The sequence below is a fragment of the Lycorma delicatula genome, chromosome 6 (genome assembly GCF_047948215.1).
Source record: "Lycorma delicatula isolate Av1 chromosome 6, ASM4794821v1, whole genome shotgun sequence".
Classification (NCBI taxonomy): Eukaryota; Metazoa; Arthropoda; class Insecta; order Hemiptera; family Fulgoridae; genus Lycorma; species Lycorma delicatula.
In genome coordinates this window covers 133451055-133478019 of record NC_134460.1, presented here as the reverse complement: position 1 = coordinate 133478019, position 26965 = coordinate 133451055, and the positions used below count along the sequence as shown (strand labels likewise).

Genomic DNA, 26965 nt, shown 5'->3' with positions numbered 1-26965 from the left:
GTGGACAACGAAATGGTTATTATTTAAATTGTTAGAAAGAGAGCGTTCTCATTAGATAATTGATTAGATCTTCTCATATCCATTGATTTCCACTTTTAACTCATCGTTCCCTAAAGTGTTCTGTAAGTGTTGGCTAAAATAGACTCATGTCAAGGATGTGCGTTTTTTTAGAAGAAAATCTTTAATCTTTAGTATTTGGGTGCATTGGCATGGGGAGGGGAAGCTGTACCTGTAAACGTAATCCAGAATTCTCTCTCCTACCCGGTCCATTGCAACTTCATAAAACCAATCCTGAATTGAAGTATACTTCAAGCGAATTCAAGACATATTTTTATTGAATTGCAATACATCTCACTTTTTTAAAAACTGGGCCAATAATTCTACGTATATCTAATCCAATATTTACACCCCAAGGAGAAAAATATACTATACAATCGGCTTTGTATTGTTAAAACCTAGAAAAATTTTACATATTAAAATCTATATTCGCGCGATTTAAATATTAGATTAACTGTTGCACTTTAAAGTCTATAAATATGTATATAAACGAAATACATATAATAGATTCATTAGGAAATGCACTTAAAAGAATAGATGCACTTGAATGATTAAAAGATGAATACGTACTTCGAAGAAACATCATTTGAATATGTTTATGTTTAAAAACACAGGCATGAATAAGATTATAAAATTAGTAACAGAATAACTCTTTTGTATTAACTGAACTGCATAGAAAATGATAATTTATTAAAATTATACTCTTATTAAAACCGTCCAATAAGATGATATAACAACACACCTTAAAAATGATAAGACTTACTCGGGTCATTTTCAGCTTTTTGCTGGTTATCTATTTTAAATTTTCAAAAGGATCATGTAGCAGACTTAGACAAGAGTATTTACAATACAGTAGTACACCACAGTATTCCGGGTAAAGTAATAACGTCTTTTACAGTATAGTTGTTAATGATAAATCAACTAATCTTGGTTAATATTATAAATACTTTTCTTTTTCTAACGAATGAAGGCACTGTGTATTAAACAGTATTTAATATATGTTATTTGACAAACATTTTACAAAAACGCATTGAAAACATACTGCATGTAAATAAAAAAAAATTAGATAACAATCAATCAATTTATGAAGGTTATCCAATCGATTACAAGATTATCGTTTTTGCTTTAACAGGTTTATAAGGATTCCTGCTTTAGCTTCAAAGAAGAATAATGTTTTAAACAAGAAAAGAAAAAATGATATATTAAATAAAAGATAAAGTATTTAAGATAATTATACTCTTATACTAAGTCCCAAATAACAAAAAAAGAACCCTAGATAAAATCCAACCCCACATCCATGCAGTTACATCAACGCACATATCCGGGCGGGGACATGGCACTACAACAACTTCACTTATGTCAGCCGACGAAACAACGATCTTGCTCAGAAGTTTCCCTTGCGGAGTATGGGAAATGAGGATCTCAAGCTGTGCATCGGAGGGGGATGCATGACTGTGAATTGTTTTTTCTGACGTTGAACGGAATGCGGACAACGTAAGAGACCTATGAGATAACGTAGGCGGCAATTCTTATAAAGTTTTCTATGATACTGATGCACTTATTTTATGGAAGTGTTTTTAATAACGGCTGGCTATTTACACCCGTTTTGATAATTTTCACATTTCTTTAGAAATAGATTATATGTTTTGAAATACACCCTTGTGACCTTGTTTTCTGTTGGAAGTTTTAATATTCTGACAAGTCTATTTTGAAGATGATCGTTTTGACTAGACGTTCTTTTGATCTGGTCGCTTTTTTTATCAGGATGGTAAAGTTTTAGCTTGGGACAAGGGCTAATGGCCATAATAGTCGATGTCCACTATCTTCCCTACAAAAAAAAGGGAAGAACAAATGATAAAAAAATTCTGGATCAAAGTAAGAAAAAATATGGTATTAAAATATTTATTACACAAGAAATCTATATCTATAAAGTCATGGAAAACAAGGGTCTTCAGAACAACCTGTTATGTTATTAGCCACATAAAATTACAGTAATTTATTTGATATTTGTGAATCAGAATGAACAGGAGTAAGAAGAAATGGGATTCTGAAAATTTTTTGAATACATCACTTTGGCTTTGTAATACTGTTTAAGTAGGTGAAACCACGTTAATTTGCGGGTGTAGTATACTGTATTATACATCCTCAACAGTATGATAGAAGGACTGCCTACCAAATAACTGGCTTATAAAAAAAAAGCCTTTCGTTAAAGATAATATTCAAAGATAAATTTTTTTGTGACGTATACTACAGTATAAGAATTGTCTTAAAATAAATAGACCGTTACAGAATTTTATGCACACGGTATTCAGCACTAGCGAATTTTTAATTTAATTATTTTAATGGATCATTTATTTTAATTTTTACCAACATTTATATTATATTATTATTATTATTACAAAATAAGGTAAAATATCAATTAATTATTTCAACGAAAGGAAAAATATAATGTCAATACCACATATACTATTAATTTTACATACAAAATAAAAACTGTGCATAGAGCAATAATTTTCGTAGAACGGTCTGAAATGATTTACACAAATCAAACAATCATCGTATACATATAAGAAAATTGGTAGTTCCATTCTTACGACTACCTGTCTCAAGTACAAAGTTAACAGAACCACTTTTGCTGCCTGGTCTAGATTATATGGTTTGTAATGTTTATACATACCAATATCATACAAACAGGCGCCAGTATCGTATACAAAACATGAAGTCAGCTGTTCAGCTCAATTCATTCATAACTAACATTTACAATTAAAGTATCTTAAACGTCGACTCATTAATAAAAGCTACATGGCAAATGATTGATAGGAAATTTCGCATAATTAATGACGTTACTATTTTTTTCTTAAATACCAAATTCAAAAATGAGTACAACGGTAAAAAAATCTACACGAAGATAATTCGGAAGGAAAGAAAAAAATGCTAAGGTTATTTTTTCGTAAGGTAATTTCTAACAAATAAGACGCCGTAAAACATATGAAAATTTATTGTTCAAGAAGAAACAAAAATTTATCATTCTCACTAACTGTGAAAAAATAAAATTTTACAATGTAACTTAAATAAATCTTAAAAATTCTAATTTTCTTCAAACAAATAATATTTTTCTTGTTTTTTCATATACTTTTGTAGGTATCATCTTTACTGTTACTCACACTACCCGGTACAATATCTAGCACCGATATACTCCAAAACAGATGCAAACAAACTATTCACTTTAATCTCGGAACGGTATACAGAAAATTGAGGGAACATACACTGGACCTGCCGGCAACGGATTAACATATCCAAGGTAAAAAATAACAACAAATTACATATCTAAATAATGTAAAGAAATTAATACTTAAAAGGATCAATCACTTATAATCTAAATTATCGATCTCTGTATGGCCTAGTGGCAATGTCTTCATCTTTCGATCGGAGGGTTCTGAATTCGAATTTTCGTCAGGCTTTCACACGCTAAAATAATATATCATATAGTCAAGCACAATCCTTGAGTTTACGAGGTGAATTTAATAAAAAATTTATTACAGATAGATAATTATTTTGATGGATATAAATAAACAATTTTACAGATCAATGACGGTGATGATTTACAAAAAAAGTTTTAGTGGTACCATTTCAATAATCGCAAAGGTTATATAACAACGTATACACACAGTTATATTTTATCCACATATACAGAAAAAAATTACTTTCTGTAAAACTGAAGCTGTTTCATATAATAAAATGTATTAATCGGAGTTCTTGAAAAGAAAGCCTTCTGTTACTTTCAAACCCGCAAATGAAAATCAGTATTTATTAATGCTATAGTTCTTTTTGGTGTAGTAGGGTTATAAATTTTAAAAAATTGTTTTAGAGGGCTGATTAATTATTTTGTCACAAATGTTTAAATAATGGTTACTGTAAATATGAAAATTTAATCAGCATTTAAAAATATTAAAAACGTATATTTAATTGGATAAAAAAGGTAGAACACAGCATTCTCTAAGAGAAGTAAATTTTAAGGCTATAATTATTATTATTAGCACTAAGTGAAAAAAATCGCGATATATTGCAGGTTTTTTTTTTTGAAAATAACTTCTTCATAAATAGAAAACTTAAATTGTTATATAGTTAATAATAAAAATATTCTTTAGAACGTTTGTTTGTTTTATCTTTATTAATAATTTCCAATTCGTCCAGAGCGATGTTAAAAAAATACCTTCATCTTCATTATACCATTGCAATTGCTTGTTTTCTTTTCTTTAAAACGTCCGTGTTATGAACGAAATACACAAAAAAAAAAAGGCTGGTCCAATGTAGTGATATTCTCCATTAAAATATACAGTTACAATAAAGAAGGTTACAGAACGAGTCTTCTCAAAAATACTAAAGTGTACGACCCTTTTCTATTAAAATTCAGAATTTATAAAAAAATAAACAAACAACGTTAATATCAAATGAACAAGATGCTCATCTTGTACCAACTACTACAGGTCAGACACAATTGCGAAATGTAACTTTTACGAATAAAATAAAAAAATGAAAACGTAATTTAAATACCATATGTACATCAGAAAACGTTTACACATTTACCACACACATATACATTCATATATTTACACACATATAAAAGATATTCTAAAAGAGATCCATTTGCATCGATGGACGTTTGTGGTTCAGTGATCATATCGAGAATCATCTGACGCAAAACGACGTTGTCAATGTCATCTATTTCTTGTTGAATATTCGCCTTTAGTTCACAATAGATAGAGATTTGATTCATAAACGCTATCCTTCAAAGGAAACTACAGTAACTAAACAAACCCGAAATTCTATTGACATTTCGTTCTTCTGTAAAAGCCGGAGTAATAGGTTGCTAGTTAATCGTTTAATGTACGACACTTGTTCCATCTTTTTGGAAGAAGCCGTACTATTTTCACAATCAGCTAACTGAGAATTAAATTATTTAAAAAAATTGTTCATACACTTCTGTTCTGGTCCGGTCAAAAAATATTTTCTCTATTTTAAAATTCCCAGAAACAGTATGCTTGTCTATTGCGAATTAACATGCCCAGATAAATGAAACCATGCCATGTTTGACCTGAAATACAGCATCGAATCTATCTTATTAAACAGTATAAATCTATTACCAGTGTTTCTGATCAGTCGGTCTCAATTATTAAAACGTTTAAAATTTAAATCATGAAGATTCTTGCAGCAAAATGTAAACTATAGAACACTTTGCTATAAGAAGACATTTTTTTTGCACTGGCAGAAATTCTTTTTTTAAAAAAAAGAATGGCCTATCGAGTCTTAACGGCAGGTTGCCAATTTCGTTTTGTATTTGAACCGACCATGTTTCACACTAGTTCTTAACAAAATAGAATATGCAACACTGTATGCTGTTTCTATTACTGACACTCCTTGCTGGGATATGACATCCGGAAATTTTTCCGCAAGTACAGCTACTTCCTCGATCAAATACGGAATTTTAGAAAGTCACAACTCCAAAGAATGAAACTACACGACAATGAAGTAACAACAGTTTACAAATGACAAAAATAGATGGAAGTAGTAACACAGACAACCAATAACAGTACTAGAAGTAGGAGGGATAAAGATGACGTTCAAATTAACTGCATTTCCAGCCGGCTCGGTTCGGTTTTATGTTGCTCACCCAGTATTTATGCAAAAAAATTACTTAAGTTTTGTATCAATCAGAATATGCTACAAGAAATTGATTTTCTTTCAGAAAATAAAAAAAAAACCTCCGACCGAAAATACGATCATGCTTCTTCAAGGAATAGTGCCACAAAGGCAGTAAAAAAATCATGTAGGTAATACCAAACATTACGGTTGTTATCAAAATAGAACTCAAGTCCTATAAATAACAATATATTATTCGTTTAATAAGCACAGTATTTGCTTACAAACTGTGACATGCTTTCTGACTGGCTATGATAGATATATAAAACTCTTATGTAATGCTCTACAAAATCTGTAACTATTTTCTTAATTGAAAATGTAAGCAAGAAACTCTGAAATAAAAACTAGAAAAGGAAATTAAAATACTAACTGATAATCATATCGTATTTTATTATTACTAAATTCTCTTTTCAGTGGGCTATCCGTCTCTGGAGATATAGAATGAAAAGAAATAAATCGTACAAAGTAAGTGACCAATTATGGGATTGTAATACTGATGAGATAGATTCCGTAAATAAGAACTTTATTGTAATTATTTCAAATCATAAAATTAGGATTGTATAATGTACACCGATAAATTTTTTTTTAAATTAGCGTTATAATCATCGCTGTATAAATCTATAGGATAATTATTAATATAATATCAGGCATACGCAAAGCTTAATAAATATTTCCAAAAGAATAGAATAACCTTCATAAACTTAATTTCAACACAAATTTAATCGTAAACTTGCTATTAAAGTTATCGAATAAAAATCAGATAGTTTAAGGGGTGGAAGTTAATGGTGAAAAGGTTTAACTGTGAGTTTAACGAGGGCGTGGATGGCGCGAGTGATTGGAATGTAAAGCTGAATGTTGTGAATGAATGCATAGAGAAATTAAAGAGAAAAATGGATGGCACATGCGGAAGGTCGTTATTTCGTAATATTTATTACAAAAAGTGATTCCATTGAAACGTACTCTTTCATCTTTCATACAGAAAAATTTATCTTTTACGAAAACACATTTTTAAAAATAATTTATTATCGATAAAAATTTTAATTTTTAATAAAATTTTTTTTTTTTTTTTTTACAAACTTGTTATACAAATCATTAAAAAATCTTATGTGGTATCAATGTTAAAAAACTTTGTTTCTATATTTACCAATTGTTACCATATAAGATTATTTTTAATGACTTGAATAACAGGTTTGTAAAAAATAATTTTGTACATCACACAAAAACCTTCATTGAAAATATCTGGATGTTGTTTTCAGAGATCGGAATTAATTTATTGGTAAATTAACAACAACGAAATGTCGGTGATATTAAACCGCGGGGTAAACTACACAGATTAAATATGAATTTGGGTAGGCAAGACGGGCAGTGGCTATGAACGTTATATAACAGGATGGAGGGAGAATACATCACATTTTATCGGAGGAGCTCGATATTAGCGGATATAAGAACAGCTAAATTGGATAACAGTGTCTTAACGGAGTAACAAATAAATTACCCTATTTAATGGAAGAGATTGGAAAAGACTGGTAGGATTTACTAGGTATGCATGATCTTAGAGATGTTTAGTTGCAGATTTTAATACATAGGATAAGCATGTGGGGGGGGGGGGGATGTGAGTAAATTTATGAAATGTGTATGTGTGTTTTGTTGTATGCCACTGTGCTTGTATTCAAGGTGGTGTTTATATTGCTGGGTTCTGTTGCTCTGAAATTTATAATTTCAATATTAAGGTCATAATCAAGTTATATTGATCATACTTTATGTTCAGTGAATTGGATAGGGATTCATGGAAATCTTATATGCACAGTATTATTGTTGTTTTTATTTAATTTTTGTCTAGTCGTTAATTACAGTAATATTTCAATATTACTAGGAATTAAGTTATTTATTACTTTGTGATTGGTTTTGATATCATTATCTTATGTTGGTTTTGTTTGGTTTTGTTTGTCACCGAATAATTAAATATAATGACCAGTTCTTCTTCATGTGGATAAAATGTTGATTATGTATTTATTTCAACTGTCTTTTATTTATAAATAAAATTTTGTTATTTGTGTGTATATATATATACACACACACAAATAACAAAATTCTTTTTATATATTTATATACAAGCTTATATATAGCTTTATATATAGCTATATATATAGCTTTATATATAGCTTTATATACAAGCTTCTGTGGTATATATATATATATATACACCACAGAAGCTTATTTACATATGATAGAAGCTCAAAATTCATATCAGAGAACTCAAGTAAAAAAATCTTGAATTTTCCGTGTCTCCATTCAAATAATAAACAATGCTTGAAACATTTAACAAAACTGTGTGAATGATGAAACTTTAATGCGAGATATTCCTTCATTCAATGTACTCATATCAAGATTTTTAAGTGACTAAACTAGAAAAATTTCACACTGTTTTGAAGGTTCAAAAAACTGTCTTGAGCTGTAAATGGGAAAAGAAGGAAGGAAGAAGGAAACATGAAATCTAATAAGATGTTATCTTAAGTAATATGTTAAACAGGTAAAAACTAAAGAGAAGTTCAAGTATCTGAAAAATGGATAATTCAGTTTGCCTGTGAAAAACCTGTTCTCTATGGTCAATGAGAGCATATATATTCTGAATAACCATAAAAACTTAACCATTAAATCCTATATAAAACAGCTGGAATACATTCATTAATCTAATACTATCAGGAGATTCATATTGAAAAAAGTATTTCTTTAGAACTACTCTCTTTACGAATGCATTTACCATTCTATTACAAAATTACTAACAATTTCACAAAAAGGAAAAATTAGAAAGATATAAAATTTGGGTTTGAAAAAAATTCTGTAGAAAAATCACATAAGAAGTGAAGCATCTATTTAACTGAAGACTGAAAATTAAATACTACTCGTACTTTACAAAATTTAGAGTAAAAACAACTGGCTAGAACACTTGTTGCGAAGATAGTAATGTATTAATATTCTTACTCGCGTATTAGTATCACATAATAAGGTATTAATAACAAATCCAAGCATCAATAGAAGATTTAAAAATAGTACATGGTCAGTATTATAGCATGTAAGCTATTATGTCAACAGATTTATTAATTTCTTGACGATATTTTAACAAGTTCACATGCTTGGTTTGAAGAGAGATATGCAGTGATGTGCAGTACCTCTACAAACATACTCGTAAGTATATAAATACCTTTATATTTATTAATATCATGTAATCTTAAAAATAACCTCTTCCTTCTTGCCACAGTTTGGTGAAATCAGTTCATTGAATCTAGAAGTGAAAGAAAATCTGATGTAAAAAGAAATTAGACTGTTGAAAACAATGACAAAACCGTAACACATTTGCTTAATCAGTACTTAAAACATACATAGGTTGAATTTATAAATATTTAGTTAAAATAACACACCCTTGCTCATAATTCTAGTATTGAGAATGATGGTAATGTTGGTATTTGACTTAAATCATCCAGTATGTTAATAGTTTAAGTAAGTTAATAGTTTTCTTAAAATAAATCCCCCAAAAATTCCATAATCACTTTGGATATTCATTTACTGGAATAGTTTGCCCAACAATTTATGGGGGAGGTTCCAACACTTATTGTCAAATGTTATTTGCCCTGACAGAAAATTACCAGCTCTTGAACAGTTTCTCATAAAAATACAATGATAAAAGACAATCGTTAATAACTCTTTTTGTAAGACCTTTCTTTGATACAATTTCATAAATTTTTACAATTACATGTTAAGACTAGAAAAAATTGTGTCCAAAATACTGCCTAGAAAATTACTACTGATTCTTATAAGGACAACTGGATTATAAATACAATACAATTATATACAGGCAATTAATTTTGGTTTCAGACCTCACTACTTTCGATAAGCTATTTATGATTTATGTTAAGAATAGCTGACAACAATATTGTATGAATGATGAAGATTTTACTTCAATTAAACTTATCGTGTACAAGCACATTCGCATATTGATGTCTATGATTGGAAAATGAACAGGAAACTGATAGGTGTTATATTGACTTCCACTAATAAAAATGCTTTTGATGAGTGGAAGTCCTCTCATTGAAAGCAGAATACTTTTGAGCACTACCAGTTAGGAGAAATAATTGGATATAAAGAAAGGGTAATTCTCCTCTATGCTGATTATAACACGAGTTCAGAATACTATTCTTTTTTTTCCCAGTCAGTTTTTAAAGTATGTCTAGCCACCTACAATTTTCAATGAGTCTCATTCAAAAGAACATAAAGAGGGTACAACTTCAGAATGATATAAAAATTCAATAGAAGGTGAAGGAAATTGCTAATAATAAAATTTATCAAAGATTCTATTATAGCCACGAGTTAGTTTAGAAACGATAAAATGTTTTTATGTTTTTTCCCCGGCAAGGTACAACCACTACAAGAAGTAAAAACTGATTTATGAAACAAAAATACTTCAACAAGAGTGAAATGAAATATTCTGCTAATTCACAATTCTGTTTTCATTAGTTCTTAGATATAAAATCTATTTCTTTATAAAAATAACATTACGATATAATTAAATCATCTGATTAAGATACATTTTCATTATTTCAAATCCGTTTAAGGCTTAAACCAAACTAAATATTAAATAATTCTTCTTGTTGAATTTAAATGAGTGTTTATATTAATTAATTTTATAACTTGTAAGATAAAAAAAAGTGAAAGCAAAAATAAAACCACAAAACCGGAAATTAAATAGAGAATGTGATAAATATGATACAATTACTCTTATTATGAAGGCCATTTTAATCTACTACAATGTAATCTATAAGATTAATTATAATAAAAGCTTTCACAAAAATTTCATTAAAAGAATATAATACAAGAAAGGTAAAACGTAGAACATTAAGAAAAATAAAGAGGGAAGTATACCATCAGTAATATTTTATAACTTCTTATAATGTATCTTGTCCAAGTAAGATATGAGTAATAATAATAGGATTCAAAATAAAATACCTGCTGAAATGGTACACTTGATATTTTTTTTACTAAATAAAACTAAAGTAAGTAATATTTCATAATTAATTTTACACAAAAAAAAGAAGATATGCTCAATGAAAATGATTACAATATTAAAACTAACTAAACAATGATAAAAAAAATCACATAATGTTATGAGCACAAATAAATGGTCATGCAATGTTATAGGCACACCCTTATCTTTATCTCTATCTAATATATGTACTCTCTAATATGTGTTTTTACTACCTTATTTCATATGTATATAAGTATTCATAAATTTAGTGATGTTATGTTGTGAAAAAAACTGAAAACCATTGTTACATTTTTTTTTTTATCTATTAAACTTGAAACGCAAAAAAAAATATGTTTTGAGAGTCACTATACCATTTCCAGGAATGACTAAGACTTACAACTCACATTAGTTTGCCTACAACCACTTTAATATGGCTAGTTAAGTGAATATCATATATATTAGAAAGGATTCAGAGCCCAATTTTATCCACCAGGAAGATCTGGTATCTGACACAAACAACACATAGAATTAGAGTTCCTGAATAGGTTTATTGATAGAGCCAAATGTACCACAAAACCAATCATCATTCAAACAAGTTCCCAAATTCTTAACACAGATCCAGTGGGTCTCCAACTAAAAAAAAAGAATTCACAGAACACCACCAGGGAAAGTGATGAAGTATAAGGGAACAATAAATGTTGTAAAGGGTTGATTTAACCATTGCAAGACTTGAAGCTGAGCAAAATGCACCCAAAGTAGTGCATCAAGTTGACAGCTTCAGGCAGTAGGCATCCAACCTGGCTGATTCCTATAATTTTTATGATGCTCATTATTAACATGAGTCTTTCATGACGAAGGGAAGCAGCATATCGATAATAAACATATTTGAACTGATAGTTCAAATGTTTTGCAACAAATTATTTTGCAAGAAATTTTTAGTTAAGAAACAATACAGCCTGTATATGTGCACGATTAAATTATGCCAAAACATTATTCTTTATTCTATGAAATTCATAAAGAAAATTACTAAAGCATAATAAATCATTACAAATCACCTTCTTTCTCTCTTTTTCCTGTTTAGCTTCTGGTAATTACCTTTCAGATAATACTTCAGAGGATGAATGAGGATGATATATATGACTGTAAATGAAGTGTTGTCTTGTACAGTCCCAGTTCGACCATTCCTGAGAATTGTGGTTAATTGAAACCCAACCATCAAAGAACTCCGGTATCGACAATTTAGTATTCAAATCCGTGTAAAAATAACTGATTTTACTAGGACTTGAATGCTGGAACTCTTGACTTCCAAATCAGCTGATTTGGGAAGACACGTTACAAATCACCTGGTAGCATTGTATGAACTGATATTCTGATTTAATTATTTAACGTCAGAACATATACACAATATCTCTCCCATTTTTTTGTACAATAAGAACAAGCCGTTGGTGAACTTATGCAACTTTAGAATCATAACCGGTTGAAAAATTTGTAATTATTCTAAATCTAAAATTATTAGTTATATATAATTATTAAATGATCATTTAAATTTTTTTAAAAAAATATATCGATAATAAATAAAGTACAAATAAACCTTTTCATTGACTTATCATAAAGTTTTCTGAGCATCAACGGAAAACAAGTATATTAAAAAATATATGTATCTATAATAAATAAAAATCTAATTTCATGAAAACCGAGGTTAGTTTTTAGATTTATTATATCTTCTAATCGTTTGAATTTTTGTTAATTATTATTATTTGTTTTAGCCTAATTTACAAAATTTATTATTTTCTACGTATAATAATCTTTTTGAAATATTTTAACCCAAAAGATTAATAATTCTACAATTTATAATGTAATACTATCATTATTTTTTTTAGCTAATTTGTTTTCTAATTGTACGCAGAATAGAAAAATTATTAAATGCGTAGAAAAACCATTTCTGGTTTGATAAATTTCATAAACACGGGACACTTGTATTGATTGTTTTGTACAAACGGTTAAATATCAAAGTTGAGATTAAAACATCGATTCAATAATAAATATATATTTCTTTTATTCCACTTTTTGAAGAAAAGTACGGTATTACATTCGGTTGCACAGTATTTTGGAAGGGGGTGAAATAGAATTTTCTTTATGTTTTGAGGTATGTTCGGTACGAAAGTACCGTTCACATATAATGCAATTTCCTTTTTTATATATATATATATATATATATATATATATATATATATATATATATATACGTGTAGGCCTATGTACAAATTTCATTGAAATTTATCTACGTATGCTCTACATATGCTTAATTGTTCCAGTAAAATTCCAAATTTTGTAGCTCGAAAATCTTCAAAACTACTAGATCAGATTTAAACTTAGATATATCTGCAGTAATCTTCAGACAACTTACTACAGTAATCTATCTGAAGATTACTACAAAAATTTTCTTGTGAAATTTTTGTGAAGATTGGTAGAATCGTTCTTCAGTTATGATCAATTTAAGGTTGACAACAAACAACACAACCTCAATTTGACTTTATGTTGGTTGACTTTATATTTTGTATTTTTCATATGCGCTTATGCATTGATCACAGCGATGAGATTAATCTTGATCCAAGAAATGGTTATAAGAAAGAAGAAGTCCACATAATATCATAATTATAAATATCATAATTTTTAGTTAAGTAATTTTCTTGCGAATATAGATATATATATATATCTTTCTATATAGATAGAAAGAATTGGCGCGAAATATTAATTGATATTATTATTATTATTATTAGAAGTATCATTTCACTCGAGGTGTGATGAATGTTTTTTATTATTTCACACACTATTTTTCTCACCTTATCAATTTTTATATATATATATCAAGCTTTTTTGATTTCCAAAACATTAATCTAATCTAAATACGGAATAATTATCAGCATTATTTTTAGTAACTATATTCGTTTAATTCTATTCACATATTCTTCATGGCTGAAGAAAATTTGACTGAAATCATACCACTTCAAATAACTATTCTTACATAAAGAAAAACTATGATGTATAGTTATTAGGTTAATATTAATCTTAGTTAATCATTTCAAGAAAAATACATTTAACTTTAATAAAAAACGTCTGATATTAAGTAGAATTAACAACTATAATAAAATATACGATAACTTTTAAACTATCTGAATGTTTTAAAATTATGCTTTAAGAATAAAGAATATAATATTTACATCCTGTTGGCAAAGGACAAGTAACACGAAAAGAAAGACAGTTAAACGGAAGAACTCCGACTACCACTACAACATAACGCGTCACGGGTGCGTTCTCAGAATCTAAAAGGATTCAAAGACAAACGTCAGGCAGGAAATACAAGGCGTCTTCCTCTCAATAATATTCAATAATAGACAAACTGATCATACAAAACCTGTAGCGGCGGCAACGGCCAAATAATGTGTGCACATAAAAAGCAAACAAAACATTTCACGAATCGCGAGCTAAAAAAACTACATAATATATTCTTTACAGTGCGAAACAAGAATTTAAATACATTTCTAAGAAACGATAGAAAGTTAAATTAAATACTGTAAATAAAGAAGGCGAACTTTCTAATTTAGATCAATGTGCCATTTCACACTTCATTTTATTTATAGAATCGCACACGATAACTCATCAGATTAAATTAAGGCGATGCAAAATCTAATGCCAAGACTTTCTCATTACAACATCGTAATATACAGCTTAAATACATATGACTGCTTTTTTAAATCTGTAAATAAACAGTGTAAAAAAATTGTTTACTATCTTTATATAAATTAGTATAAAAAATTAGTGTTATTAACATGCAATCATAAACATTTATATAAGTTTAAACCCAAACACCGCATCAATATTGGCAATATATCAAGTATATATTGTTATCCGTTCTTTATTAGAGCCAGATCAAGTAGTTCGGAGGAAAGGAACCGCGTAAGTATAAAATTAAAGCAGAAATATAAAAAGAAACCCACCGGGTTGGTCTAGTGGTGAACGCGTCTTCCCAAATCAGCTGATTTGGAATTCGAGAGTCCAGCGTTCAAGTCCTAATAAAGGCAGTTACTTTTATACGGATTTGAATACTAGATCGTGGATACCGGTGTTTTTTTAGAGGTTGTGTTTCAATTAACCACACATCTCAGGAATGGTCGAACTGAGACTCTACAGTTCATTTACAGTCATACATATCATCCTCTAAAGTAATACCTGAACGGTAATTTCGGGAGACTAAACATGACAAAGAAAGAAAAAGATATATAAAAAGAAAAATGAAACGGTTTTGATAAGCCAAATATAACTAAATATTTCGCTTATCAAAACCGTTTAATTTTTCCAAGGTAACTAAACCTTAACCCACCACTGTTCAATGTAATATCTATATTCAAAACCGCTTTTAATTTTTTTAATATACAATTTAAACATAATTATATAATAATTATATAACTTAATTAACTAATAAAATATATTAAAATAAATAACAGTCGTACTGAATGAGAGGAAATATACATTCTCCATTATTGTTGGCGTTGCAAACAGTTAAAAAAAAAGAAAAAAATTTTGTGTGATAACACAAAGAAAATATTTTATTTTCAATATAATGTACCATTTAAAAAAAAACACAGACCGTGTAAAGGAAAGCGCATAAAAATTAATGGTTATGATTTAGTAAAGAACTGAAAATTCTATTTGCAATATTGAATTAAATTTTTATTAAGGTTAGGTCAATAAACATTATCATTCATTGAACGTTCACTGTATAACATTGAATTCCTTTACAAAAAAGAGAAACATATTGAAAAAAAAAAAACAAGAAAGAATTGATTTAAAATTTTATTTCTAATTGCATGTCTATTATAAAACAGAGAAATTTAATCATTTTTTATCTTAACATAAAAATTCTAAAAACGTACAAAATCACTGAACACGAGCGTACCAGCGTTCTCAACTTTTAATAAAAATATTACTTAAGTAACAGAATTATATTGTTAAAAACACTGTGTTGTGCAGATATTCCTTTTCACTTATTGATTTTTTTTTTAAATTGGTTTTTTTAATTTCTGCTTTAATTATTAAAATGAAAATGATTCAATCAACAAAAAAAAACAAATTTTTATGGCAAAGTTATTTAAATAATTATACTCGTAGAGTAATATTTGTATAGTATGTGATAAAATAACCCACCGGGTTAGTCTAGTGATGAATGCGTCTTCCCAAATCAGCTGATTTGGAAGTCGAGAGTTCCAGCGTTCAAGTCCTAGAAAAGTCAGTTATTTTTACAAGGATTTGAATGTGGATACCGGTGTTCTTCGGTGGTTGTGTTTCAATTAACCACACATCTCAGGAATCGTCGAACTGAGACTCTACAAGACTACACTTCATTTATACTCATACATATCATCCTCTGAAGAATTATCTGAACGGTAATTCCCGGAGGCTAAACAGGAAAAAGAAAGAAGTATGAGATAAAATAAACAGATTGTTATAATAATTTACATTTGTGGTTCCCAAACTGTGCTGCGGCATCCCAGGAACCTGGAAGAAATAACGAGGGGGTACTACAGGACCAAACATGAGCCACTGTTTTGTAATAGTTGTGCAAGGAACTTACAAAAGACGGTAAGTTATCTCGATATAACCTGACTGTAAATCGTCTACTACTGAACACGATCACCAAGCTATCGACATTGAAAAGAAATTAGGTTTACAAATATCACAGAAATCTCATTCAAGAACCATGGAACAACAGAATCTTTCTTCTAACTCACATTCCATACCATCATAAAAAACGCTTCACTCAATAAACAGTTTCCTCTTTTGAAAAAAGTCCAGAAGTCCTGCTTTGTGAATCCAGAACGTCGTGTGCATATTTACTTCAACTACCTGCTAATAACAAACTTTCTACAGCTGAAATACCATCTGAGAGATCTAAGATGTTCCCATAACTTACATTACTCTACATGGGAGATGTAACTCTACGGTTTGTATTTTTTCCTGTTTAGCCTCTGGAAATCACCATCACTATTACTTCAGAGGATGATATGTATGAGTTTAAGTGAAGTGTAGTCTTATACAGTCTCAGGTCGACCATTTCTGAGATGTGTGGTTAATTGAAATCCAACCACCAAAGAACACGATCTAGTATTCAAATTCGTATAAAAGTAACCTACCTTTACTAGGATTTGAACGTTAGACTCTCGACTTCAAAATCAGCTAATTTGTGAAGACGCGTTCAATACTAGACCAACCCGGTGGGTCACAGTTTGTATTGTTTAGTTAGATATTTCTGCACGCGAGCAATTCTGAGGATGTGCAATATTTTTCCTAAACGAAATCTGAACCATAAGACACTTTTTGAATGTCAAGAATAGCAATTAGTTGGGAGTAAAAATTTTTGCTGATTCAACGCAAAATCGTTGAACAGTAATATATTGTACCTATTTAGAATAAAGATATCCGACCTACCAAGGAGTGTAGAAGAGATCGATGCCCACTGTTTGCAGGAGGAGTACTTGAATGTTTGGATAGGTCTTAGGTATCCTCAGTCGATAAAAAAATGTTTGTTATCTAGATTGTTAGAAGGAGAGCATTCTCATCAGATAATTGATTACATCTTTTTAGAAGAAATTTTTAATCCCCAGTATTTGTGTTCATTGGTGAGGGAGGGGAGGCTCTACCTGTAAATCTAATCTGGAATTCTCCTCCTAACCGGTCCATTACAAATTCACAAAACCAATCATGGATTAAAGTACTCTTCAGCGAATTCAAAACATGTACATCTTCCATTCTTAAAAACTGGGCGAAAATTCTAAGTTTAAACTCCAAGGAGAAATATATATGTACACAATACAATTGGCTTTGCATTATTAAAACCTAGCAAAACTTAAATATTAAACGATGTATCCTTGCTATTTTAGATATTAAATTAACAGCTGTACATTATAATCCATAAATATGCTTGCAAACGTAATGTATATAATAAATTAATTAAGAAATAGACTAAAATGAATAAATGCACCCGAATGACTAAAAATAAATACTTCAAAGAAATATCATTTGAATATGTTTACGTTTAAACACCAGCATGAATATGTTTATAAAATTACTACCAGAATAATTCTTTTATATTCACCGAACTGCAAAGAAAATGATAATATATTAAAATTAAACTCTTACTGAAGGTATAACAACCGACTAATATGATGAAATAACAACACACCTTAAAAATGATAAAACTTACGCGAGTCATTTTCAGCTTGTTGCTTGTTATTTACTTTATTCCTTCAAATGGATCATGTAGCGGATTCGGACAAGAGTATTTACAATTCAGAACTACACCACAGAATTACGGGTAAAGTAATAATGTGTTTTACAGTATAACAGTTAACGATAAAGCAACTAATCTTATTGTTAATAACAATAATACTTTTGTTTTTCTACCGAATGAAGGCACTGTGTAATAAACAGTATTCCCTGGTACATTATTTAGAATGCTTTACATTAACGGTCAAATCATTCTTACGGTGCAACACACGTAAACCATTATCAAATAGAACTAATAAGTAACAGTAATGATTTACAATCAGTCCCTAAGATGAACAGCAAAAAATGCCAATTACAACGGTTAAGTATTAAATGCATTTCAATGAGCATAGTATGTTGATTTACAACTGACTGTGAAGAGTATTACGGGAAATTTACTTTCCCTAGTAAGTGTTTCACAGGAGATATTTGTTACCCTGGAAAATGTTGTGTCCTTTTCAGGAGTCACTAATTTTTTTTGGTTGAAGCACCTAAGGAATATACAGAACAATTATTTTGGTTGAGTTGAACTGAAAATTCATAATGGTATAACAAAAATGAAAGTAAAAACTGTAGAAAATGCTGGGAGGGTACATTATTACTTGTGTTGATTGTTTCTGAGGGTAACATTCTATCATCAAACCAATGTTCTAATATCTGCTATTTGACAAAAACGCAATGAAAACATACTGAATGTAAATCGAAACTATCACAGGCATATTAAGAACTAAATAAATAATCAAGTTCACTAACAGGACATAAAGGTAATATATTCGTGAAATTTCACTATAGAAAGGAAGAGAAAATATATTGTTTTGAAATTTAAATTAGATAACAGTAAATAAGGACATTGTAATAAGGATAAAATCAAAACCTAAACCGACAACGATTGTTAACGTCTATATGCCTACAAGCGCCCATGATGATGATGAGGTAGAGTGTGTATACGAAGAGATTGATGAAGCAATTAAACACGTAAAAGGAGATGAAAATTTAATAATAGTTGGAGATTGGAATGCAAGCATTGGAGAAGGCAAGGAAGGAAATATAGTGGGTGAATACGGGCTGGGCAAAAGGAATGAAAGAGGGGACCGACTTGTAGAGTTTTGCACGAAGTATAATTTAGTAATTGCCAACACCCACTTTAAAAATCATAATAGAAGAATATACACTTGGAAAAAGCCAGGCGATACTGCAAGGTATCAGATAGATTATATCATAGTTAAGCAAAGATTTAGAAATCAACTCGTGGACTGCAAAACTTACCCTGGAGCAGACATTGATAGCGACCATAATTTGGTGATAATGAAATGTAGATTGGGGTTTAAAAACCTGAAGAAAAGGTGTCGAAAAGATGAAGAAAAGATGAATCGGTGGAATTTAGAGAAGCTTGAGGAAGAGGAGGTAAAGAAGATTTTTGAGGAGGACATCGCAAGAGGTCTGAGTAAAAAAGATAAGGTAGAAAATGTAGAAGAAGAATGGGAGAATGTTAAAAAGGAAATTCTTAAATCAGCAGAAGCAAACTTAGGCGGAATAAAGAGAACTGGTAGAAAACCTTGGGTTTCAGACAATATATTGCAGCTGATGGATGAACGTAGAAAATATAAGAATGCTAGTGATGAAGAAAGTAAAAGGAACTATCAGCAATTAAGAAATGCTATAAACAGGAAGTGCAAACTGGCGGAAGAAGAGTGGATTAAAGAAAAGTGTTTAGAAGTGGAAAGAGAAATGAACATTGGTAAAATAGACAGAGCATACAGGAAAGTTAAGGAAAATTTTGGGGTACATAAATTAAAATCTAATAATGTGTTAAACAAAGATGGTACACCTATATATAATACGAAAGGTAAAGTCGATAGATGGGTGGAATATATTGAAGAGTTATACGGAGGAAATGAATTAGAAAATGGTTTTATAGAGGAAGAAGAGGAAGTTGAGGAGGATGAAATGGGAGAAACAATACTGAGATCTGAATTTAAGAGAGCATTAAAAGATTTAAATGGCAGAAAGGCTCCTGGAAAGACGGAATACCTGTAGAATTACTGCGCAGTGCAGGTGAGGAAGCGATTGATAGATTATACAAACTGGTGTGTAATATTTATGAAAAAGGGGAATTTCCGTCAGACTTCAAAAAAAGTGTTATAGTAATTATACCAAAAAAGCAGGGGCAGATAAATGTGAAGAATACAGAACAATTAGTTTAACTAGTCATGCATCAAAAATCTTAACTAGAATTCTATACAGAAGAATTGAGAGGAGAGTGGAGGAGTGTTCCCTGTCTCCGTTACTTTTTAATCTTTACATGGAGCTAGCAGTTAATGATGTTAAAGAACAATTTAGATTCGGAGTAACAGTACAAGGTGAAAAGATAAAGATGCTACGATTTGCTGATGATATAGTAATTCTAGCCGAGGGTAAAAAGGATTTAGAAGAAACAATGAACGGCATAGATGAAGTCCTACGCAAGAACTATCGCATGAAAATAAACAAGAACAAAACAAAAGTAATGAAATGTAGTAGAAATAACAAAGATGGACCGCTGAATGTGAAAATAGGAGGAGAAAAGATTATGGAGGTAGAAGAATTTTGTTATTTGGGAAGTAAAATTACTAAAGATGGACGAAGCAGGAGCGATATAAAATGCCGAATAGCACAAGCTAAACGAGCCTTCAGTAAGAAATATAATTTGTTTACATCAAAAATTAATTTAAATGTCAGGAAAAGATTTTTGAAAGTGTATGTTTGTAGTGTCGCTTTATATGGAAGTGAAACTTGGACGATCGGAGTATCTGAGAAGAAAAGATTAGAAGCTTTTGAAATGTGGTGCTATAGGAGAATGTTAAAAATCAGATGGGTGGATAAAGTGACAAATGAAGAGGTATTGCGGCAAATAGATGAAGAAAGTAGCATTTGGAAAAATATAGTTAAAAGAAGAGACAGACTTATAGGCCACATACTAAGGCATCCTGGAATAGTCGCTTTAATATTGGAAGGACAGGTAGAAGGGAAAAATTGTGTAGGCAGGCCACGTTTGGAGTATGTAAAACAAATTGTTGGGGATGTAGGATGTAGAGGGTATACTGAAATGAAACGACTAGCACTAGATAGGGAATCTTGGAGAGCTGCATCAAACCAGTCAAATGACTGAAGACAAAAAAAAAAAAAAAAAAAAAACAGTAAATACCTTTATTAGGTTTAGCGAATTGATTAAGAGATTCGGTTTTGGCGTTATAGGCTTTTAAGGACTCCTGTTTTAGCTTCAAAGAAGAATGCTATTTCTGAACAAGGAAAGAAAAAAAATCATATAAACAAAGACAAAGAAATCGAGATAATTAGACTCTTATACAGAGTAAGAGTCCAAATAACAATAAAAGGGCCCTGGAAAAAATCCAACCCAATTTCCGCGCAATTACATTATCGCACATGTCCGGGCGGGAAACAACAACTTCGGCACTTAAACTTATGTCAACCGACCGAGAAACAGTTTACCTCAGGAGTTCCTTCTGCGGAGTATGGGAAATGACGGTCCCGAGCTTGGATAATATGTTTGACAACACTGGTTTTTTGACTTGGTCGCTTTTTTTTCAGTGTGCAAAAATTCAACCTCGAAACAAGCGCTAATAAGCGTAGTAATTGATACCCGCTATTCCCTTACAAAAAATAAAAATAAACGGGAAGAACAAATGCTAAAAACTTTCTGGATCAAAGTAAGAAAAATATGGTAATAAAATATTTAGTACACAATTATACCTATATGTCACGGAAAAAACAGGATGCTGTTATGCTGTTGGTGGCTGCTGGGCTCGTTCCCTCTTCTTCATTCTTGAAGGAAAGGAAAAAGGGGAACTTACAATTTGGGTAAAACATTTTGCAGTCTGGTCGACATTGTACGCTTTATCATGTTTTTTACATACTATGATGCTTTTGCATACAGACCGTCAATATCGTGAAGTTAAAAAACAAAATATGAAATTAGATGTAATGCTGAATTTATTCATAACTAACATTTACAGTTAAAATCTTTTAAATGTCGACTAATTAACAGAAGCTATGTGGTATATGGCTGTGAGGAAATTTCTGTATAATTAATGACGTTATTATTCTTTCTTAAATACACAATTAAAAGATGAGTCCAACGGTGAAAAAATCTGCACGATGTTAATGCGGAAGGAAAGAAAGTGCTAAGGTGATTTTTTTCTGAGGTGAATTCCTAAGACATAAGACGCCGTAAACCATACGAAAATTTAATGTTTAAGCAAAAATAAAAAAAAATTATTATATCTTCATTTACTTTGAAAAAGAAACTTTACATTGTGACTTAAGAAAATTAAAAAAAAAAAAATGTAATTATTTTAAAAAAAATAATAAAAATCATGTTTTTTTTTTTTTTTTCATATGCTTTTGCAGGTATCCGATATGGTATAACCAGCCACAATATCTAGTACCTATGCCACAACAGCAATATATCCAACAACAGATGCAAAGCAACCTTTCATTTCAATCTGCGTATGGTAAACAAAGAATTGAGGGAACATACACTGGACCTCCCGGCAACGGATTAATATATCCGAGGTAAATAATAACAACAAAATACATTACTGAAAAATGTAAAGAAATTAATACTTAAAAGTGTCAATCTCTTATAATCTAAATTATCGATCTCTGTGTGGCCGAGTGGTAATGTCTTCATCTTATATATTACCTTGTGTATTTTCCATTAAAACATACAGTTTCAATTCCAATAAAGAAAGTTACAGAATGAGCTTTCCCAAAAATACAAAAGTGTACACCCTTTTGTATTAAAATTCAGAATTTATAAAAAAAATATACAACGTTCAACCTAAATGTACATGGTGAGCAACTTAAAACCAAACTGCACCAGGCTAGATACAGTTGCGAAATGTAACGTTTATGAATGAAATGAATAAATGAAAACGTAATATAAATTCCACATTTACAGTAGAAAAAATTATACATTTGGCATACTTTTATAAAAGAAGTTCGAAGGGAGAGAATGTGCAGCAGTGATTCTTTTGAGATCCAGTGATCATATTGAGAGTTATCTGACGTAAAGCGATGTTGATAATGCCATATATTTGTTGGTGAATGTTCGCTTTTAGTTCGTGATAGATAGGGATTTAATTCATAAACGCTAACGTTCAAATTGTTCCAAAGGAAACTATAGCAACTCAATAAACCCGGACAACACATTGACATTTCGTTCTTCTGTAAAAAATGGATTAATGGATTACAAGGAAAACATTTGATGTGTGACACTTGTTCCTTCTTGCTGGAAGAAGTAGTATTCTTTTCACCATCGACTGCTAACTGAGCATTAAATTAAAAAAAAAAAATTATATAATACACTTCTATACTCAGAAAAAGGTAAAAAAAAAATTTTCCCCACTGTAAGATTTTCACAACCAGTGTGCTGGTATATTGCGAATTAACATACCTTGTTTGAAATGAAATCCACCATCGGGTTTATATTTTTGATTACTCTAACTGCATCAGCAATGTTTTTGATCAGTCGCAATTATTAACACGTTTCAAATTTAAATCATGAAGACTCTTACAAGATTTAAATTTTAGACCACTTTTCTGTTGTAAAGTATCTTTCTCACCAGTAGAAATTTTTTTTTGAATATCGGGTGCGGCCAATGGAGTCTTAACGGGACGTCCCCTGTTTTGTTTTGCGTTTGAAACCGACCGTGTTTCACGTTAAATTTTAACGAAATCGAATATGCGATGCTGTTTCTATTACTGACGCTCTTTGCTGAGATATGGCATCCGGAAATTACTCTGCGCATACTCTTCTTTGATCGAATAAGGAATTTTAGAAAATCACAATTCCAAAGAATGAAACTCTACGACTCTGAAGTAAGAACAGATTACAACTGACAATAATAGACGACAGTAGTAACGCAGACAACTTAGCAGTGTTAGAATTAGGAGGGTTGAAGGTATTAAAATTTAACTGCATTCCCAGCCGCCTTAGTTCGGTTTCATGTTGCTCACTCAATAATTAAGTAGAAAAATTAATTAAATATTTTGTATCCATCAGAATATGCTGCAAGAAATTGTTTTCTTTCAGAAAGTAAAAAATACCGCCAACCGAAAATACGATCATGCTTCTGCAAGATATATTACCACAAAGACAGTAAGAAATCAGGTAGTGCAATACCAAAAATTAACTTTGTTATCAAAGTAAAACTAATAGCATATTATTATTCGCTTACCAACTGTAATATGTTATATGTTGGTTATATTAAGGTAGATATACAGAAGTCCTATGTATTGCTGTACGAAATTTGTGACTATTTTCTTAAGAAAATGTAAGTAAGAGACTTGGAATGAAAAACTAGAAAAGAAACTTAAAATAATAACTGATAATCATATAATACTTTAATATTACTAATTCTTTTTTCAGGGGGCTAACCGTCTTTGGAAATATACAATGACAAGGAATAAATCATACACAGTAAGTGATATATCATTACGTAGCATTTCCAGTTATAGTAATGCAACAATGATAAGTTAAGATTACGTAAATAAGAACTTTACTGTAATTATTTCAAATCATAAAATTAAGGATTGTGTTATGTGACACCGATAATTTTTTTTATGAGCGATATAATCATCGTTGTTTAAGCTATAAATATGTAGGACAATTATTAATATATCGGGCATATGCAAAGCTTAATAAAATATTTTCAAATGAATACCTTATTCATGTTATAATAACTTCCATGGACCATACCAAAGTGTGACTTGATAATAGTCAAACATATAATCATTTTGTGGTAGGAACTTTTTTCAAACCAGCCATTTTACCTAGCAAAAAACTGGTGTCTAATACTAATTAGGAAATATGTCAAAAGTTAAAAAAAGCACTCCAAGAATGAAGTTAAAACTAAAAGAAATTTGAAAAAGAAAATATGAAACCTGATAGAGGTGTTCCCTTAGCTAGAAGTTATACATGAAGGAGAAATGAGGTGTAAACTGGTTTTAAAAAAACAGTTGAACTCGTTCCAGTTGAGATGTAAAACAGAAATTGTCAAAACTCGAACAGTCTCGAAGTAATTTTTACTTTTTAAGTTGGAAAGTTTCTATTAAAACTACTCTTAAATTTAAATCTGACCAAACTTATTAAACATAAAATGTTAAAAGTAATTTATTTGCAAGAGCACAATACATTTTCATTTGCTAAGTTCTGTGTATGTATGTGTATATATGTCCCACGAAGAGGTATATGGTTTTGATTTAGTATGACTCGCCCAATCCTCCACAGATTCTACTGAAACTTTATACACCTTTTAACGAAGATTCTACAAATGTTCTGTGAATTATTATTATTACTGCTATAATAATTATTATAATTATATATACACACAAGCTTAATTAATTACTTATGATAGAAGTACTTAAGCTCAATCATACCAGAGAAAAACTTAAAACAAAAAATCTGTATTTTCAGCATATACAATCAAACACATAACAAAAAGTTCATAAAACTGTCATGTAGAATGTGCTTGAAACATTTAATAAAACTCTGTGAATGATAAGATAAAATTTTAATATGAGATACTCATTCATGCAAAGCACTTAAAATTTTTACTGATTTCACTAGAAAAATTTCACACTCTTTGGAAAATTCAAAATATTTTCTCGAAATGTTAAAATACAAAGAAAGGAAAAAAAAAGCATGAAATCTGATAGGGTGTTAAGTAATATATTAATATGTTGGTAGGTATTATAACATACCTTCCTGAAGGAGGTATGATATAAATAAGTATTATTCCTGTTTTTGATGAGTATAAATCCATTCATTGAAAGCCGAATCCTTTTAACCACAACTAGTTGAGGAGAGGTAATTGTGTATAAATAAAGGGTAATCCTCCTCCTTGCTGATTATAACTTAGTTCAGAACGCTACGTTTTTGTTCCTGGGTTTAGTTTTTACAGTCTATTTAGTCACCAACAATTTTCTGTGAGCCTCATTCAATAGCAAATAATGAAGTAGGACTTCACAATGAGATAGAGATTTGAAAGATGTTGAAGGTAATTGCTAATAATAAATTTATTTAAGGTTCTATTATTGTTACAAATTAGTTCAAATACAGTAACTTTAAAATTTTTTTTTTTCAGCAAGATACAACACACCACAAGAGGTAAAAACTGATTTATGAAACAAAAATACTTCAACATGAGTAAAATGAAGTATTCTGATAATTTACAATTCCATTTTCATTAGTTTCTGGATATAAAATGTATTTCATTATAAAAATTACATTGTGATATAATAAAATTATCTGATTAAGATATGTTTTCATTATTTTATATAGGTTTAAAGTTTAAACCAAAGAAAATATAAAAAAATTCATCGTGTTGAATTCAAGTGTGTTTGTATTTATTATTTTTATAAGTTGAAAGACAAAAAAAAGAGAAAGCAAAAATAAAACCACAAAACCAAAAATTAAATAGACAATGTAATAAATATGAAACAATTACTATTAATACAAAGGCCATTTTACCCTACAATAATGGAATCTGTCAGAGTAATTAAAATACAAATTATATGTAAAAAAATTAATAATAAAATTATTATTCATATAATAAAAATTTACTTTCACAGAAATTTCATTAAATTGTATTAAGAAACATTGAGAGGGAAGGGTATCATCAGTAATATTTTATAATTTCTTATAACATGTCTTGTCCAGTTAAGATACAAGTAACAATAAAAAATTAAAAGTAACTTATCAGCAGAATGGATACATTTATTTTTATTTACTAAACAAAACTAAAGTAAAAAATACTTCATAATCAATTTTATACAAAAGATTTAATTCATTCATATCAGATA

General features: G+C 29.8%; 1 protein-coding gene across 3 annotated transcripts; it reads left to right on the top strand.

Moving 5' to 3' along the window:
• The first annotated feature begins 741 nt into the window (after positions 1–741).
• Positions 742–26421, top strand: LOC142326245 (uncharacterized). 3 transcript variants are annotated; one of them, XR_012756732.1, is made up of 6 exons: positions 742–931; positions 3199–3358; positions 6172–6222; positions 22508–22672; positions 24531–24581; positions 26248–26421. XR_012756732.1 is itself a non-coding variant. In XM_075368556.1 (4 exons), exons 1-3 carry the CDS (start codon positions 18025–18027, stop codon positions 24559–24561), a joined length of 321 nt encoding a protein of 106 aa, XP_075224671.1. In that variant the 5' UTR covers positions 17952–18024; the 3' UTR covers positions 24562–24581; positions 26248–26421. The 3 variants fall into 3 exon arrangements, 1 of the variants encoding a protein (XP_075224671.1); XR_012756731.1 differs by lacking the exon at positions 6172–6222 and having other exon boundaries at positions 754–931; XM_075368556.1 differs by lacking the exons at positions 742–931; positions 3199–3358; positions 6172–6222 and adding an exon at positions 17952–18149.
• Positions 26422–26965: the final 544 nt, after the last annotated feature.